This window comes from Phaenicophaeus curvirostris, chromosome 1 (genome assembly GCF_032191515.1).
Source record: "Phaenicophaeus curvirostris isolate KB17595 chromosome 1, BPBGC_Pcur_1.0, whole genome shotgun sequence".
Lineage (NCBI taxonomy): Eukaryota > Metazoa > Chordata > Aves > Cuculiformes > Cuculidae > Phaenicophaeus > Phaenicophaeus curvirostris.
In genome coordinates this window covers 72437397-72453084 of record NC_091392.1, presented here as the reverse complement: position 1 = coordinate 72453084, position 15688 = coordinate 72437397, and the positions used below count along the sequence as shown (strand labels likewise).

The 15688-nt window shown below is 43.5% G+C and overlaps 1 protein-coding gene across 1 annotated transcript; it reads left to right on the top strand.

Moving 5' to 3' along the window:
- The first annotated feature begins 390 nt into the window (after positions 1–390).
- Positions 391–14663, top strand: LOC138724775 (L-lactate dehydrogenase B chain-like). The gene is made up of 7 exons (XM_069865022.1): positions 391–457; positions 2776–2907; positions 6219–6336; positions 6845–7018; positions 12287–12460; positions 13560–13677; positions 14503–14663. The coding sequence occupies exons 2-7, from the start codon at positions 2782–2784 to the stop codon at positions 14639–14641; spliced, it is 849 nt and encodes a 282-aa protein (XP_069721123.1). The 5' UTR covers positions 391–457; positions 2776–2781; the 3' UTR covers positions 14642–14663.
- The last annotated feature ends 1025 nt before the right edge of the window (positions 14664–15688 follow it).

The following is a 15688-nucleotide window of genomic DNA, read 5'->3' as shown; positions in this document are numbered from 1 at the left end:
AGGTTGCCCAGGGACGTTGTGGCTGCCCCATCCCTGGAGGTGCTCAAGGCCAGGTTGGATGAGGCTTTGAGCAACCTGATCCGGTGGGAAGCCCACGGCAGGGGGGTTGGAACGAGATAATATTCAAGGTCCCTTCTAACCCAAACTGTTCTATGATTCTATACAGGGCAGGTTTATATCACCAGCTAATTAAACATACAAACCATCTGCAAGCAAAATCTATCGCCTAGTTATCACACCGTGGAAGAGGGACGCGTCCCCCAGCACCAGCCCCTCCCCTGGCCCGGGGCGGGGCGGCGGCACCTTCAGCCTCCGTCCTTGGCGGGGATTGAGCGCGGCGGCCAACGCCTCCCCGCGAGCCCCGGGAACGCCCCTTCCGCTGCGCAGCCCTCATTGCCCGCGCCTCGCGCCGCAGCCGTTGAGTCTCCAACGCCGCGCCTCGCGCCCTGCCTCGCCGGTGCGTGCGGGGTGGGGGTGGGGGTGCTAGAGGGTGCTAGAAGGGGTCCCCGGTGAGGGGGAGGATGTTGATGCTGGAGGGGGTCCCCGGTGGGGGATTGATGCTTGAGTGGGTTCCTGGTGAGGGGGAGGGTGTTGATGCTGGAGGAGGGTGGACGGAGTCCTCGGTGAGGGATGATGGTGGAGGGGGTTCCCGGTGGGGGATTGTTAGCAGAATGACAAACACATAACCACACTAGGAGGTTATATGTGGTGCTTTATTTCGAGGCCCCGGGAACCAGGGGTACGCACCCAGATCTGGTTCCGAAGACCGTCACATCGCGTCCGCTTTTTATTCTCTAAAAGTTTCGCAATCTGTTGTATGTTCAACAGGCTACTTCATTATCTAATACATATGCATAGGTAGGTTACTTCATCGCCTTATTGCGACATCGGTCTCTACTGCGCCTGCGTAGCCCCCCTTCTGGTGGTCGTCCTGATGAAGTAAGTAGTCTTCCTCGCATTGTCTTTATTACTTCTTGTTCTTTTGGCAAACTCGTCTCTTGGCTGGACCCGCACTTATCTCCACTTGACCGCTCAAGTATATCTTTCTTGCCTCCTGAAACCTATTCTTCTGTCTTTCACAAGATTTATGATGGTCTTCTGGCTGTTGCAGGTGTATGTTCTACTTGGGTAGGGTAGCTAGTACGTACTTTTCCTAAGCACACCTGGATCTTATTTGTTGCATGAGGTCCTTTGAGCAAGTACTTCGGGGTCTGTTGCTAGGATACGTTAAGAATCAACAGAATCGTGCAATTTTACATTCAGTCTTAGTTCTTGATTAGTCAATGATCAGTGTTTATCCTACTTTAAGTGTAACTTTCCGAACAGGATGATGCTGCAGGGACGGTCGGTTGGGGTGCACGGTTGGGGGGACGCTGGAGGGGGATGGATGGGGTCACCCGTGTGTGTGGGAGGGATGGATGGGGTCCTCGGTGGGGAGGTGGGGGTGATGCTGGAGGGGGACGGATGGGGTTCCCGGTGGTGGTGGGGATGCTAGAGGGGGATGGATGGGTGGATGGGGTCCCCGCTGGAGGATGATGCTGGAGAGGGATGGATGGAGTTCCTGGTGGTGGCGGGGATGCTGGAGGGGGGCGGATGGATGGGGTTCCCAGTGGGGGCTGATGCTGGATGGATGGATGGATGGGGTTCCCAGTGGGGGATGATGCTGGAGGGGGGCGGATGGGGCCCCGTGTTCTGGGCGCGGGGGCTGCCGGCGGTCGGTTGGTACCAGCCGGTGGGATTGCGGGGGCCGGAGCCAGATCGTGGCTCCTTCGTGGGCGCTCGGGCGGGATGGCGGTTCCCGGCCATGCACATCGGCCCTTGGGGGGACGCCACGTGCCGGCCCCTCACGGCTCGGCGAGTGAGGAGGGTGAGGGGGGGGATGGATGGATGGATGGATGGATGGATGGATGGATGTGGGAGGCACCGCGCGGGGCTCCGTGCGCCGAGCCTCGGGGCCGAATGGGAAAGAGCCGAGGAAACCCCGCGGGCTTGTTGTTCCCAAACCGGTTTGTGGTTTTATTACCAGTCCCGGGGCCCTGATGGGATCTTGAAAGGGAGGTGAACGCCGAAGAGCCAGTAAGGCATGGAATAGTTAGGGTTGGAAAAGACCTTAAATATCATCTAGTTCCAGCCCCGCTGCCATGGGCAGGGACACCTCCCACTAGATCAGGCTGCCCCAGGCCCCATCCAGCCTGGCCCTGAACACCTCCGGCCACAGCTTCCCTGGGCAACCAGTGCCAGTGCCTCACCACTCTCATCGTGAAGAAATTCTTCCTTATGTCTAGTCTAAATCTGCTCCTCTCCAGTTTATAGCCTTTGCCCCTAGTCCTGTCACTGCATGCCCTTGTAAAAAATTCCCTCCCCAGCTTTCCTGTAGCCCCTTCAGGTACTGGAAGGTTGCTATAACATCGCCATGGAAAAGGTATTTCTGCAGGGAGGCTCTGGAAATTCTGCAAACAGAAGGAAATTGTGTTACGTGCTGCCAAAATAACCTCTGCCCCATTTGGGCAGCAGCGAATGCAGGGAAGGATGGGAGCCAGAGATCCCTGTGGCGCAGGCGGGGTGGGAACGTGGGTGGCCTGGTAACTCATGGGGTGGAAGGAGCTGTGCGAGCAAGGGCAGTGTGTTCGTGTGCTGCCTTACGTAAACCACCGTCAGCTGCAGCACTTCCATCGGCAGGTTTCCGGCTGCGGCAGGTGACCTCTTAAATCCAGAGCGTGCTCTCCGGTTTGAGCTGGCTTGCTTTGAACCATATCTTCCTCTCTGTCCTTGCAGAACACCATGGCTACTCTCAAGGAAAAGCTGATCAGCCCCGTTGCTGCGGCAGCCACGGTCCCGAACAACAAGATAACTGTTGTGGGGGTTGGACAGGTTGGGATGGCCTGCGCCATCAGTATCCTTGGAAAGGTATGGCTCAAGGACAACTTGGTATTCAAGGTCCCGCTGCTCTAATGTTCTGCACTGCCTGTTTGTCTTAGCAAATGCTGTGAAATTTAGTAGGTTGCTACTGGAATGGACACATGAATTACTTGCAGTTTGTCTAAGCGAGCGGTGACCTCCTCATTCATTGTCTCTTTGTTCTTTCACCCTTTCCATCTGTGCTTAGCAGTACGTCTCTAATTAGACACGGTTTTATTTTGCAGGCTGCTAGGAGAATGTAGTGAGCAATGTCTCTGAAGCCCTGGCAAAGTTCTCTTTCTCATTTTCTTTTTCTTCCACAACAAAACTGGAGTTTGTGGGAGAGATATCCTGGGAAAAGAACACAGAGAACAGAAATTCATGTGCAATACGGGATAAGAATCAGAGCGATGCATGTCTGCATTTTACTCTTTTGATGCATATATGCCATAACAACTGAAAATACTGCTATTCCATTTAATAGGCTTCTTTTTCTCTTAAGCTCTTATTGCTTGGTTATAGAGCTCTGGTTTTCCAATGAGGATTTAGCTAGTGTCCAAAAACTAAAAACAGAGGGCTGGACTGAGAGGTTATTCTGACTTTTCCTGTTGCTGGTTTCTGGGGGTTTTTTTTGAGTTTATTTTTTGAAAATCTCATTTTGCAGTCTTTGAGCAAAGCCGAGGCTGCTTATGCAGCAAGGATCTCATGTACTTTGCACTTTAGAGAAGATTGTAAGCTAGTTCAATTTGATTCCTTTTGTGCTGTTTTTGAAAAGACAAATGGGAGCTGTATATCTGCCCTTCCCACTTTCAGGAGCAGATCTTAAATCGGGTAGCACGCAGTGATGTCAAAAACCTTGCATGTACTACTAAACCAGCTGTATTTTATTTGGGGATGATCCTTCCTCTACCTATTATCTTGAGGATATGTGTTTTTTAAAACACTGGTGTTTTAATAATTTAAATAAAAAATAAAGGATTTTCACCTGCTGATATTAATGAGTCTAGTGAGCAACAAAAAACCTGACATTAAGGAAAGGCTGCAGGGAAACAAAGTCATGATGTGAAAGTGAAAGATAATGTTAAAAACTGTGTAACTACAGGAGATATTTAATGAAAACAATGGCTTTTCATTGTGGAGTTTTATATTTATACTTTTTAAGCAAATGTTTGCCTCTTGTGCTCTAAACTCTTTCTGGTTTTGAAAGAGTACTGTAACCTGTGTGGTTGGCAGTGAGGGAACTGGGTGACGTTAACCACAAGCTTCACTACAAGCCAGCATTCATCTGTGTTTAATATATTGCCCTAAGTGGCATGAAATTCTGTTTTCAGTGTTCTAGGCACGAAGTTTTACTACTGATGAGTTTTATGCACCAAATCCGGAGTGAAAACTAGTTTTAAATTTTTCAAGCTTGGATTATGGCATGATGGAGTTTATTTCAACCAGACTTCTGCTCTCTTATTGTCTCACAAGTATAAGCTGCAGTCTAAAACAATTTTTATTAGAAAAAAAAATCTGATTCTTGTCACTGAATTAGATGTGGCTTTGAATTGTGCAAGATGGTTGGCTTACCCAAGATGTCTTTGATAAACCACAGCATAAAATTTTGTACTTGGTTTCCTGTGGTTTCATATGTAGATGCAGTTGGGTTTTAGATGGCTTTGAATTTTATAAAACTAAACAGTGTACTAATTTACTGGTGTAGTGCTTAGTAGATTATTTGAATGGCAAACTTGATGTTGGTTATTTTTAGCTCACTCTGAGAGACAAGTTACTGATGCTACCATAGTGTTTTAGAAATGGAAACATCTCCTCAGTCATAAGTCAGCTGTTTTCAGTGAGAATATTTTAAGCTGCATCTGGGGATTGTGTAGACTTCATTCCTGTGTGTGCAGAATAATGAGCGGAATTCTTCTGTAGGCAACACTGATGCAAATTCATGAAACTAGTTATTGGAGCTATTCCAGGCCCTCTTGTGTTTCAGTGAGAACCTGCTCAGTCTGGTGAATGCTGGTTGCAAGGTCTAGGCTGAAAGTCCTGTGTTGTCACTCTGTGTGTATAAATCTTTCTGGAATTGCACAGGTGCATACATTACTTTTTTCAAATCCTGGCTATCATAACATTGAAATAACAAGGACCTCATTTTTTACCCTGCAAACTGTGTTGAGAACTGAGCAAGTGCCAGTATTCTTAAGGTGTTCCTTCAGTAGTTGATGAAATCAGCTATGAAAGGAAGCAATACAATGAAGTAACGAACTCTAACATTATCTTAAAGTATGAAGTGAAAAACTTAAATTGGCTTGCTGTAAAACATATTTTTCCATAGGAAAAACTGCATATTGTTGCATGTTTAAAGTGATTTAGTTGGTGTTAATAATTAATATTTCCATGTGAAGTAGTGTTACCCTTTTTATATAAAAGTAAACAGATGCTTGCTTACAGTAATATTTTTCAATAGTATTGAAACGATTTATTTACTTTTCAAATGGGTTGTAGATACTAAGGAAAAGAAACAGAAGTAGTAATTTGAATCTCAATATAGTTTACTGAATAATAAACTTCTAAGCATAGTAGAATTTACAAGGGTAGTGAAAAAAACCCCAAACTGTCAAAAGGCAGTGAGACTTTGCATTAGAGCAGAATGCCTTTTTCCTTTACCCCTTGACCTTTCTCCCTGTTCAAAATTAAATGATTCTATCTCCCAGCTGAACTTGGCTGGACAACAAGCATACATGGCTAAAACTGTTGTGCAAAGTATATTGTAGTAGCTCTAGTAGAGAGAATTAGATAAAGAATCCATTCTGTCTTGATGCTATTTTTAGTATTGAGGAAAATAAGTCTGTTCCCAGGCTATATTTAGTGAAATGAATTGGTTGAAGGAATGTTATAAGGGAATATTTATTTGCTGATTATATTGTTTGCTGTATTAGGTATTTAATATCTGAAATAGGCCTAATTGCTAGATAGCTTTAGAAGGTTTGTTACAACTCAAAGATGCAACTTTTTTCCTAAGATAATAACAAAATCATGGAGTGCCTTACTAGCAAAGGGCTAGCTGTGCACTTAAAACACGCCACAAGCAACACGTCTTCTGGGAAGTATGGGTTTTATGAAGCGGTGCTGTAGTAGCCTCTAACTCTTGTTACTGTGAGATACATCAGAACACCAAGACAGGGCTGTTGTGCTGTTTTATCTTTGAAGAAGAGATGCTTTCGGGTGTGTGACATGCTAATTTAGAGTGTAATACAGTTTTGCTCAAGTCTAACTTTAAAATGCAAGTTAACTGCTTCAATGACTATTTCAAATCTTGTTGTTTTCAGGGTCTTTGCGATGAGCTTGCTCTGGTTGATGTTCTGGAAGACAAACTTAAAGGAGAAATGATGGAATTACAGCATGGGAGCTTGTTCCTTCACACTCACAAGATTGTGGCAGACAAAGGTGAACCTCAATTTCTTTTATTTCATACTGGTATGCTGTGAATTTGCTCAGTAGTGGAGCACTAGTTATGTAGTCCTAAAGAATTCTAAGGATTTGGCATTGGAAAGTTAGTGTACAAATTGAGGTGGGTTCAGAAAACACAATAACAATGGGAGTGGGTCTTAATCTGGGCTCTCTTACGTCTCTAATGGCCACTTTACAGTTTTGGGCTTCTTAAGTAAAATTGATTTTAATTAAACTAATGCCTTTTTGATGTAGAAGAAAGTATTGTTATTTGAATAGTAGGAATGAGATTCAGAGGGGCTGAATGTACTCCCAAGATCCATGTGTTGATATATTGGTACAATCTTAAGAGATGATGCTGCTGTTGATGTCTCATGTATTTTGAGTTTGAATGTATGCACGGTGGAGCGGCTACCCATAGTACTTGTATGAGCACAGGGCTATTGAAATTAGTTGTAAGTTTATTTAAAACATTCTGTATTTTCTCCCCCATGCTTTGTTGTAGACTATGCTGTCACAGCCAACTCCAAGATTGTGGTGGTAACTGCGGGAGTTCGCCAGCAAGAGGGGGAGAGTCGTCTCAACCTGGTTCAGAGGAGCATGAACGTCTTCAAATTCATCATTCCTCAGGTTGTCAAATATAGCCCCAACTGCACCATCCTGGTGGTTTCCAACCCAGGTAAGGCAATATTTTCCTAGAATGCTTACAAATCCTATTTGTTGGAGAGCTAATGTTTTATCAGTCTTATGAAATACAAATTGAATGTTGAAAATAGCTTTGTGTGGACATCTGCCACGTAGCTGCTAATAGCAGATAGCAGAATACAAGCATTCTGTACCTTCCAATGCTGTCTTTATTCAGAACTTCTCATGGCGTCTGTATTTTAAAAGCTTGGCTCGTGGTAAGTATTTCTGAACATATTTTGGCTTTAAACATCCTTTTTGCTTTTAAATTGCTTGTAAATCGTAACTGTTCTGTGTCTGGATATGATATTACCACTTTTCAGGATGAAGAACTTAATAGGTTTGGTGATAGTTTCAGGAAAGCTTGCATGCTGAAGCTTGTGGTGAGGAAATTGCTAGCTGGACTACATAGTTCAGCTAGATTAGAAAAGACTTAGTTATAACTTATTGCGTCTAATAGTATGCTCACCTGTAGGCATCTCATTGCACTGGGACAGCTTTGATATGTGGATATCTAAAGCTGACTGATATGCATTGTAGGGTGTCTGTCAGGTGGTCTTTGCTTGATTCAGTCTCTGAGTGAAACCATTTCTGCAGAACCATGGCAGTGAAGTGGTACTGCTTTTAAATATAACTTGGCAGAGTCAGTGCACGTAAGTCAAGCAGCTTGGCTGGTGATTGAGTAATTAGGTGGTGTAGAGTTAGAACTACTGAATACTAGTGTACTGAGCAAGTGAATACTGTGCAAATAAAATAGCTTATGGTAATTGTAAGTGCTTATATAAAAGTCAAACTTAATCAGAGATCAAATTGTTCTTGTGCTGATTTTGTCTGGGGTAAAGTCAACTTGCTTCATACAGCATACTAGTATGGGGCTGTGTTTTGCGTTTGTGCTGGGAACAGAGCTGATAATACTGGGATGTTTTGGTTATTGCTGAGCAGTGCTTATGCAGAATCAAGGCGTTTTCTACTCCTGGTACTACCCTATCGGTGAGTAGGTTGGTGGTGCACAAAAGACTGGGAGCAGGCACAGCCAGGACAACTGGCCCCGGCTGACCAGAGGGATGTTCCACACCATATGTTGTCATACTCAGCAATGAAAGGGAAGGTTGGCCAGGGGACCGGTTCTTGGGAACTGGCTGAGCATTGGTTGGTGGTGAGGAATTGTTTTTATCTGCATCTTTTGTCTGTCTTGGATTTTACTCATCTTTATTTTCATTACAATTTTTAGTTAATTTTATTTCACTTATTAAAATGTTGTATCTTGACCCATGAGCTTTCTCACTTTTACCCTTCCAACTTTCTTCCTTCATTCTGCTTGGCCAGGGAGGGAGGGAGTGACTGGGTGGTGCTTAATTGCTGGCTGGGGTTAAACCACGACAGTCCTTTTTGGTACCCAGTGTGAGACTTGAAGGGTGTGAGATAATGGATTGACCAGAGCATGTTAGAAGGAAGTTAGGTTTAACAGTTGCAGGTCATGATATTGATACTGCTCTTGATACTGACTTCTGATCTGTGGTGTGCTTTTTGCTGCACATGTTAAATTGGTGTTAGCTTTTTCAGTTCGTGCTGCATAGTGATTAGTGATGTCTTCCCTGGGAGATTTGTTATTAAAGCACTGTGACCCTGAGCTTAATCTGATATTTGGGCTTTCATTGCTGAACTTCAGGTACTATTAATTAATTCCTCTGAGAGGCTTTTTGTGGATGAAATACAGAATGGCACATTAATAACTTTCTTCCCCTTAATGCATCATACAAGCGATGCCACATAGAGTGTAAGTGGATCATGTTGATAATGCAAAGGCAAATGGGAAATGCCAAATGTCTGGCTAGAGGGCTGAAACTTTGCAGTGTTGCCAGGATGTGACTCATGCTGAGGAGGCTGCTCTGTATAATAAATTACCAGAAAATGAAAAGCAACGTGCCCTATTTAAAACTTGATCCTGTCATATTGTGGGAAGAGACAAGGTGGAAAGCTGCTGTGTGAAGTCCTACGAGACAAGTAGCAGAAACTCCTGAAGGAAAAGTTGAATTGAATTAGTTTGCAGAGGTGAAGGCTATCCAGCTGGCTTTAGATATTGCTGAGTGGGGAAAAATAGCCAGTACCTACATGCTGACTCAAGGATGGTGGTGAATGCTCTGTGACAATGGTTACAGCAATGGAAGCAGGTGAGCTGGCAGCCCAGATGTAAACCCATCTGAGCTGCTGAGTTATGGCAAGGTGGTTCTGTATCCAAGTAACAATTGTGAAAGTATGTTGTGCAGATGCTTGCATACCCAAGTGTTCTGCTAATGAAGAACATTGAAACAATGAGCAGATGGATCAGGCGGCTAGAATTGAAGTGGCTTGGATAGATCTGGATTGGGAACATAAGGATGAACTATTTGATGGGCCCATGACACATCCAAGACATCCAGGAAGGGATGCAACATTCAAATGAGCATGTGGTTGAGGGTGGACTTAGCCAGTGCAATAGCATTGATAGTCTTCCATGGATGTCAAATTTGCACTGTAATTGAATGAGCTAAGTGGCTCAAGTCTTTCTGGTATAGAGTATGATGGCTGAAATATCAATATGGGGAAGTTTCACTACTACAAATCTGCCATGGCAAGCACCGTGTCCTTACAACAGTGATAGTAGCTACTGGATGGATGGAAACCACTGCCTCGAATCCTATCTTGGACCTTGAAAAGCAAGTTTCTTGGCAACATAGAACCCTGAAAACTGAATTGGACAATGGGACTAATTTCCAAAGCAATCTCAAATACCTGGGCCAAGGTAACATGGCATGCACCAGCCTCTGGGAAAAATGAACAATATGAAGTGCTGTCTAAAAAGTACACTGAGAGCAGTTGGTGCTAGGACATCAAAGATTAGGGTACACATATAGCAGAAGTCATTAACACTATTTGACTCTGGAGGATATGCCAGTCAACCTAGCCCTGACCAGCCAAAACTTCTGCATACTGTGAAAGGGGATAAGATCCCTGCACATATAAAGAACTTTCAGGAAAAACTGTCTGGGACTATTCCTTCCTCAGGAAAGGGTAAACTTGGTTTTGGGATTGTTTTTACTCAGGGACTTGTTGCACTTGGAGGAGTCCAGTGTGTACCTCAAGTTGATTCATTCCTGGGTGAAAATACGTTATTGGTGTTGCATATTATAGGAATTACCATAGCAGGAATCGCCTGAACAAATCAGGGTGGGTGGGGGTGTGTGTGGAACCCAAAGTCATGGACTCGGTTGACATTTTAAAGACATTTTACAGGTGTGGTCCCATAGCCTAAGGGAATGATACCTGTTATATATCAAAAGATGGGAAAGAGGTTAGCGGTGCTTAGTGAGAATGTATTGAGTCCTGTGGGACCTGAGTGTGATGTAAATGATGTGGAATAAACGTGCTGGGTTTGGCTGGGGTAGAGTTACTTTTCTTCATAGCAGCTGGTATGAAGGCTATGTTTTGGATTCGTGCTGGGAACAGGGTTGATAGTACAGTGATGATTTAGTTATTGCTAAGCAGTGCTTATGCAGAGTCAAGTCCTTTTCTGCTCCTCCTACCATGCTGGCTGTGCACAAAAGATTGGGAGCAGACACAGCTATGACCCCTGCTGACCAAAAGAATATTCCACACCATGTGATGCTATGCTCAGCAGTGAAACTAGGAGGAAGGTTGGCCAGGGGGTCACTGCTCAGGGGCTTGCTCAGCACTGATTGGTTGGTGGTGAGCAGTTGTTTTCATTTGTGTCACTTGCCTGTCTTGGTTTTGTTTGTTATCTTCATTTTCATTAGTTTTTTATTACTATTTTATTATTATTTCATTATTATTCCACTTTAATTACTAAATTGTTCTTATCTCAGTCCACAAGCTTCCCCTCACTTTTATACTTGCAATTCTCTTCCCCTCAGTCTGCTGGGGTAGCAAGTGAGCAAGTGGCTGCATGGTGCTTAGTTGTTGGCTGGCATTAAACTATGAAATATTATAGACTGCTCCAGTAGAGCAGTTGCAGGAAGAAAATTGTGTATTGCTATTTCAGAATTATTTTCATAATGATTTGTTTTTCTCAAAATGTGTGAAGCTTTGTCTGCTATTCTTATATACTGGAAGCTATTGTGTCGCCATTAGAAGGGACTTAACACACTGCATGTGTGTTGGTGTGTGACCTTGATGTCCTTACCTGTTTAACTTCATTGGATCTGTTTGGGCTGTGGCTCAGGTAGCAGTGTTTTCTGCCTGTCCTGTGGAAAGCCCTACTGTAGGCAAACAATAAGATTACAAAGTGGAACTCAAACTCTGGACACCTGTTTTGGCACCTCACTTGAAAGTCAAACTACCAGAGCAATTGTCGCTATTGGATAAGGAGGTGCTCTGTCTGTATATATTACTGTGATACTGGCAAGAACTGCCTCAACTGAAGCTGTAGGGCAGCTATGCCTGATGAACACATCGCTCTTTGCTGTTACAAGTGAACTTTACTGAGATGACGTGCTTTTGGTGCCTGAGCAGGGCAAATGATGTGTTTTGGATCTATAGGCAGAAATAAGTTTCCTACTGAAAACTGGATGGCTTTTTGAGAGTTTTGAAGGTCTAATTAATTATTGTAGCCTGTTTGTTGTTGTTGCTTTGAGCTGTGGATTAGGGTTTCTTCTCTCTGCTCACATCCTTTTCTGGCTTCCGCAGCCTAGGGGTTTTATTTCCCCTCTGTTTTTTAGAGCCACATAATGGCTAAAGCACATAGCTCATTTAGCTTTTCATGTCACAGAGGCAGTCTGTACAGAAACTGCTTAATGCACAAATTGGTTCAAGAAAGTAAAATGAAGTAGCTGCCAACTAGAAATAACTACATAGATTTCAAATATGTTTCATTGTCAATTACTTTACCTCTTATTGTAACGAAGTGGAAGCTAATGTTACCTCAGGAAATTGCTTGAATGTTTTAGCTGCATGAGTTCAGCCCTAGTTTTGCAAGCCCTAGGGGTGTAACTGTGCCAAAAAAACTGCCTCCAACTCTAGCTGGTAGGATGCTAATCTCCAAAGACCTTCCTTTAATGTTCTCTGTACTGTAGCTTGATGGGTCCTAAATTTCAAACAGTGCATTCATTTTAATCCTCCAAATAGTCAGACATGAAATACTTTGAAAACACAGTTCTGGTCTTTGGTCAGTTCTCCTGATTGCCCTCCAACTTGCAGTAATGTAATTGTTGGAGCATTCTTGATGTATGTTAATGGTTTCGTTTACTGTGCATGTTTTTCGTTTCAGTGGATGTATTAACCTATGTCACGTGGAAGCTGAGTGGCCTGCCAAAACACCGTGTGATTGGAAGTGGCTGCAATCTAGACACAGCTAGATTCCGCTATTTGATGGCTGAGAGACTTGGCATCCACCCAAGCAGCTGCCATGGCTGGATCTTGGGAGAACATGGTGATTCAAGTGGTAAGGAACAGTAAGCAATACTATGTTAGAGGTTGAGGTCTAAGGGGTGTTACCAAATTCTGAAAGAACAGATGTAGCTGAGCTTGAGTAACTAGTGCTTTGCTTTATTTTTATGAAGATTAGAGTTGAGACAAGTCCAAGAAATCTAGCCACGTTTTTCTAATAGAAGTGATTGTGGCTATATGATTAAACCCTGAACTGTAAAGACCAATTTTCTTAGCTAAAGTTGTGTCCTAAAGGCTACAGTTTACTATTTCTGTTTGTCTTCATATTTTGGATTATCATAATGTAGCCTGTAGCATAGTTCTCTGAAAGCAATATTAGCTCTTGTTAGATCATTGATAGAGCTTGTTGCAAGTAGTAGAAAAAGCTAGCAATCCAGATTCAGGCTAACAAAATTATCCCTTGCATTAGAGTCTTCTTTGTGCTATCTAAAAGATGGTTTAAAAACCATGTGAAATCAACAACAGTATTTACTGAAGCCAGCCCTACACTGTAATGAAAGCAGAGCTTGCTGAACATACAGAGCTCTTGTTATTTCAGCGTTATAGCTTCTTTTGCTTTAAAGTAACTAAGAATTCCCAGTTACTTCACAGGAACAGAACAGTTCTGCCTGTAAGCTCCCAATATGAAGGGAGATGAGCAATTTCCTCTCCATAGTCTAAGGTTGCATGTTGCTACCCTGTTATTCAGGGAAATAAGAGCAAAATTCTTGAAGGGTAACCCTTATGCTGATCAGTGGGACAGCAGTTTTTGATTAAAACAAGTTTTAAAAGGCTGAACAGCTGAGGTGTGCCTTTTTGCTGGAACTGGAGGTTTCTGACTTCAAAACTAGCTATCTTGCACCTTCCAGGGACTGAAAGTTCTGTTGTTAATGTGTTGTGATTTACTTGTTTAAGTGTCAGTACTAAAATAGCCTCATATTTGACCCCCAGAGTTTTCATATAACCACAGTTAATTCTGACAACTTAATCTACCTCAAACATTATTGTGGTTTTGGCTACTACTACTAGTACTTTCTTCCAATTATCTTGGGTAGGAAAAGTGGAGGGAAAAGTCACTAAGTGCTATTGAAACTTATGTCCTCTCTCTGTTACAGTTGCTGTTTGGAGTGGAGTTAATGTGGCAGGTGTTACTCTCCAGGAGCTGAATCCTGCTATGGGAACTGACAATGATCCAGAGAACTGGAAGGAGGTCCATAAGCAAGTGGTTGAAAGGTAGAGTGACTTGAAGAAGGTGGCTAGACGTTGTGTTGAGAATAACTAGTCTGCTTACTGCCTCTTTTGTTGCTGCCTGTCAATTCTGCTGCAGCTTTCATGCCTTTGTTTAGAGGGTTTCTTGAGTAAGTGGAACTACTAGTCTAAAGACAGAAATGCAAGGTATCATTTGGTAAGCTTTATCCTGCTGGAAGGCAAGCTATTGCATAACATATCCACTTTAGTACTGCAGTGCTTAGAGCTCTCTGCACTTACTTTCTTACAAGTAGCTTCTTACATGGTTAACTTTTCTTAGTCTCTTGCCCTTTGAACAAAGGAAGTTTCCTTCTTTGAGCAGAGCATTGTTGGAGTTGACTTGGGAAAACATGTTCATTGATTTAGAGGAAACTTGTCTAGAATTGCTAAATCGCTCCTCTTGTGAAAAAGGACTGCAACAGATATGAAGTATATGAGGACATTGGTTAAAAAAATTGGATATGTCTGTGGGTAGTGCATGACTGACTCTTAAATGTTTTCCTATTTCAAATATGCTCAAATGTGTCTTGATTAGAGAACTGGTTCAGTTGTAGGTGTCTGTTTTTCTACTTAGCACTAAGAACTCTTCATAGATGGACGCTCTTTTTGTTTTCAGTTAATCCTGTGAGAACAATAGGGCTTCTTTATTATATCTATTAGATAATATAAACTTTATCCTCTAATGCTGAAATATGTAACTTATTTTGATATTCCAAAACTGTGACAATGTGTCATTCACTTATCTTAAGTTTTAGCATTCATGCAGTGTCTTGAAGACATTAATGCAACTGTGTTTGAATGTTTCCTTAGTGCCTATGAAGTAATCAAACTTAAGGGATACACAAACTGGGCTATTGGCCTTAGCGTTGCTGAGCTCTGTGAGACCATACTGAAGAACTTGTGCCGGGTTCATTCAGTCTCAACGCTCGTAAAGGTAAGTGGTGGCTAATTGCATGCTCTAGTTCATTCTGTTGTTTTGGAAAAGCTAAATAATCTCAATTAGAAAGATGCTGAACAAAGAAAGCTTTGTAAAACATTAATTTGAATTTGAAATGGAAGCTTAATATTGCATTTTTTTCTAGCCTGACCTCTTAGCCTACCCTCTTCACAAGTATGGAGCTGAAACAAAGTTCTTTGTACTCTACCCAGTGTTGTACTAACTGTGTGCAAAGTCTTCCATGTGTGGCATGCAGATAGATACATTAGAAGGAAGTTTCAATGCAAAAATGGTGAACTTCATGGAGGCCCAGCTGTGATTCTGTGAACAATTGTCTAGCAAAGGTGCTAGGGAGGAGAGCTGTGTTGTTCTATACTTGCACCCAAAGCAAGTTTGCAGACGACACTAAGCTGGGTGGAAGTGTTGATGTGCTGGAGGGTAGGGAGGCTCTGCAGAGGGATCTGAACAGGCTGGACCACTGGGCACAGTTTAATGGCATGAGGTTTAACAAGGCCAAGTGCCAGGTCCTGCACTTGGGGCACAACAACCCTATGCAGTGCTACAGACTAGGAGAAGTCTGTCTACAAAGCGGCCTGGAGGAGAGAGACCTGGGGGTGTTGGTCGACAGCCGACTGAACATGAGCCAGCAGTGTGCCCAGGTGGCCAAGAAGGCCAATGGCATCTTGGCTTGTATCAGAAACGGCGTGACCAGCAGGTCCAGGGAGGTTATTCTCCCTCTGTACTCGGCACTGGTGAGACCGCTCCTCGAGTACTGTGTTCAGTTCTGGGCCCCTCACCACAAGAAGGATGTTGAGGCTCTAGAGCGAGTCCAGAGAAGAGCAACGAAGCTGTTGAGGGGGCTGGAGAACAGGTCTTATGAGGAGCGGCTGAGAGAGCTGGGGTTGTTTAGCCTGGAGAAGAGGAGGCTGAGGGGAGACCTCATTGCTCTCTATAACTACCTGAAAGGAGGTTGTAGAGAGGAGGGTGCTGGCCTCTTCTCCCAAGTGACAGGGGACAGGACAAGAGGGAATGGCCTCAAGGTCAAGCTCCGCCAGGGGA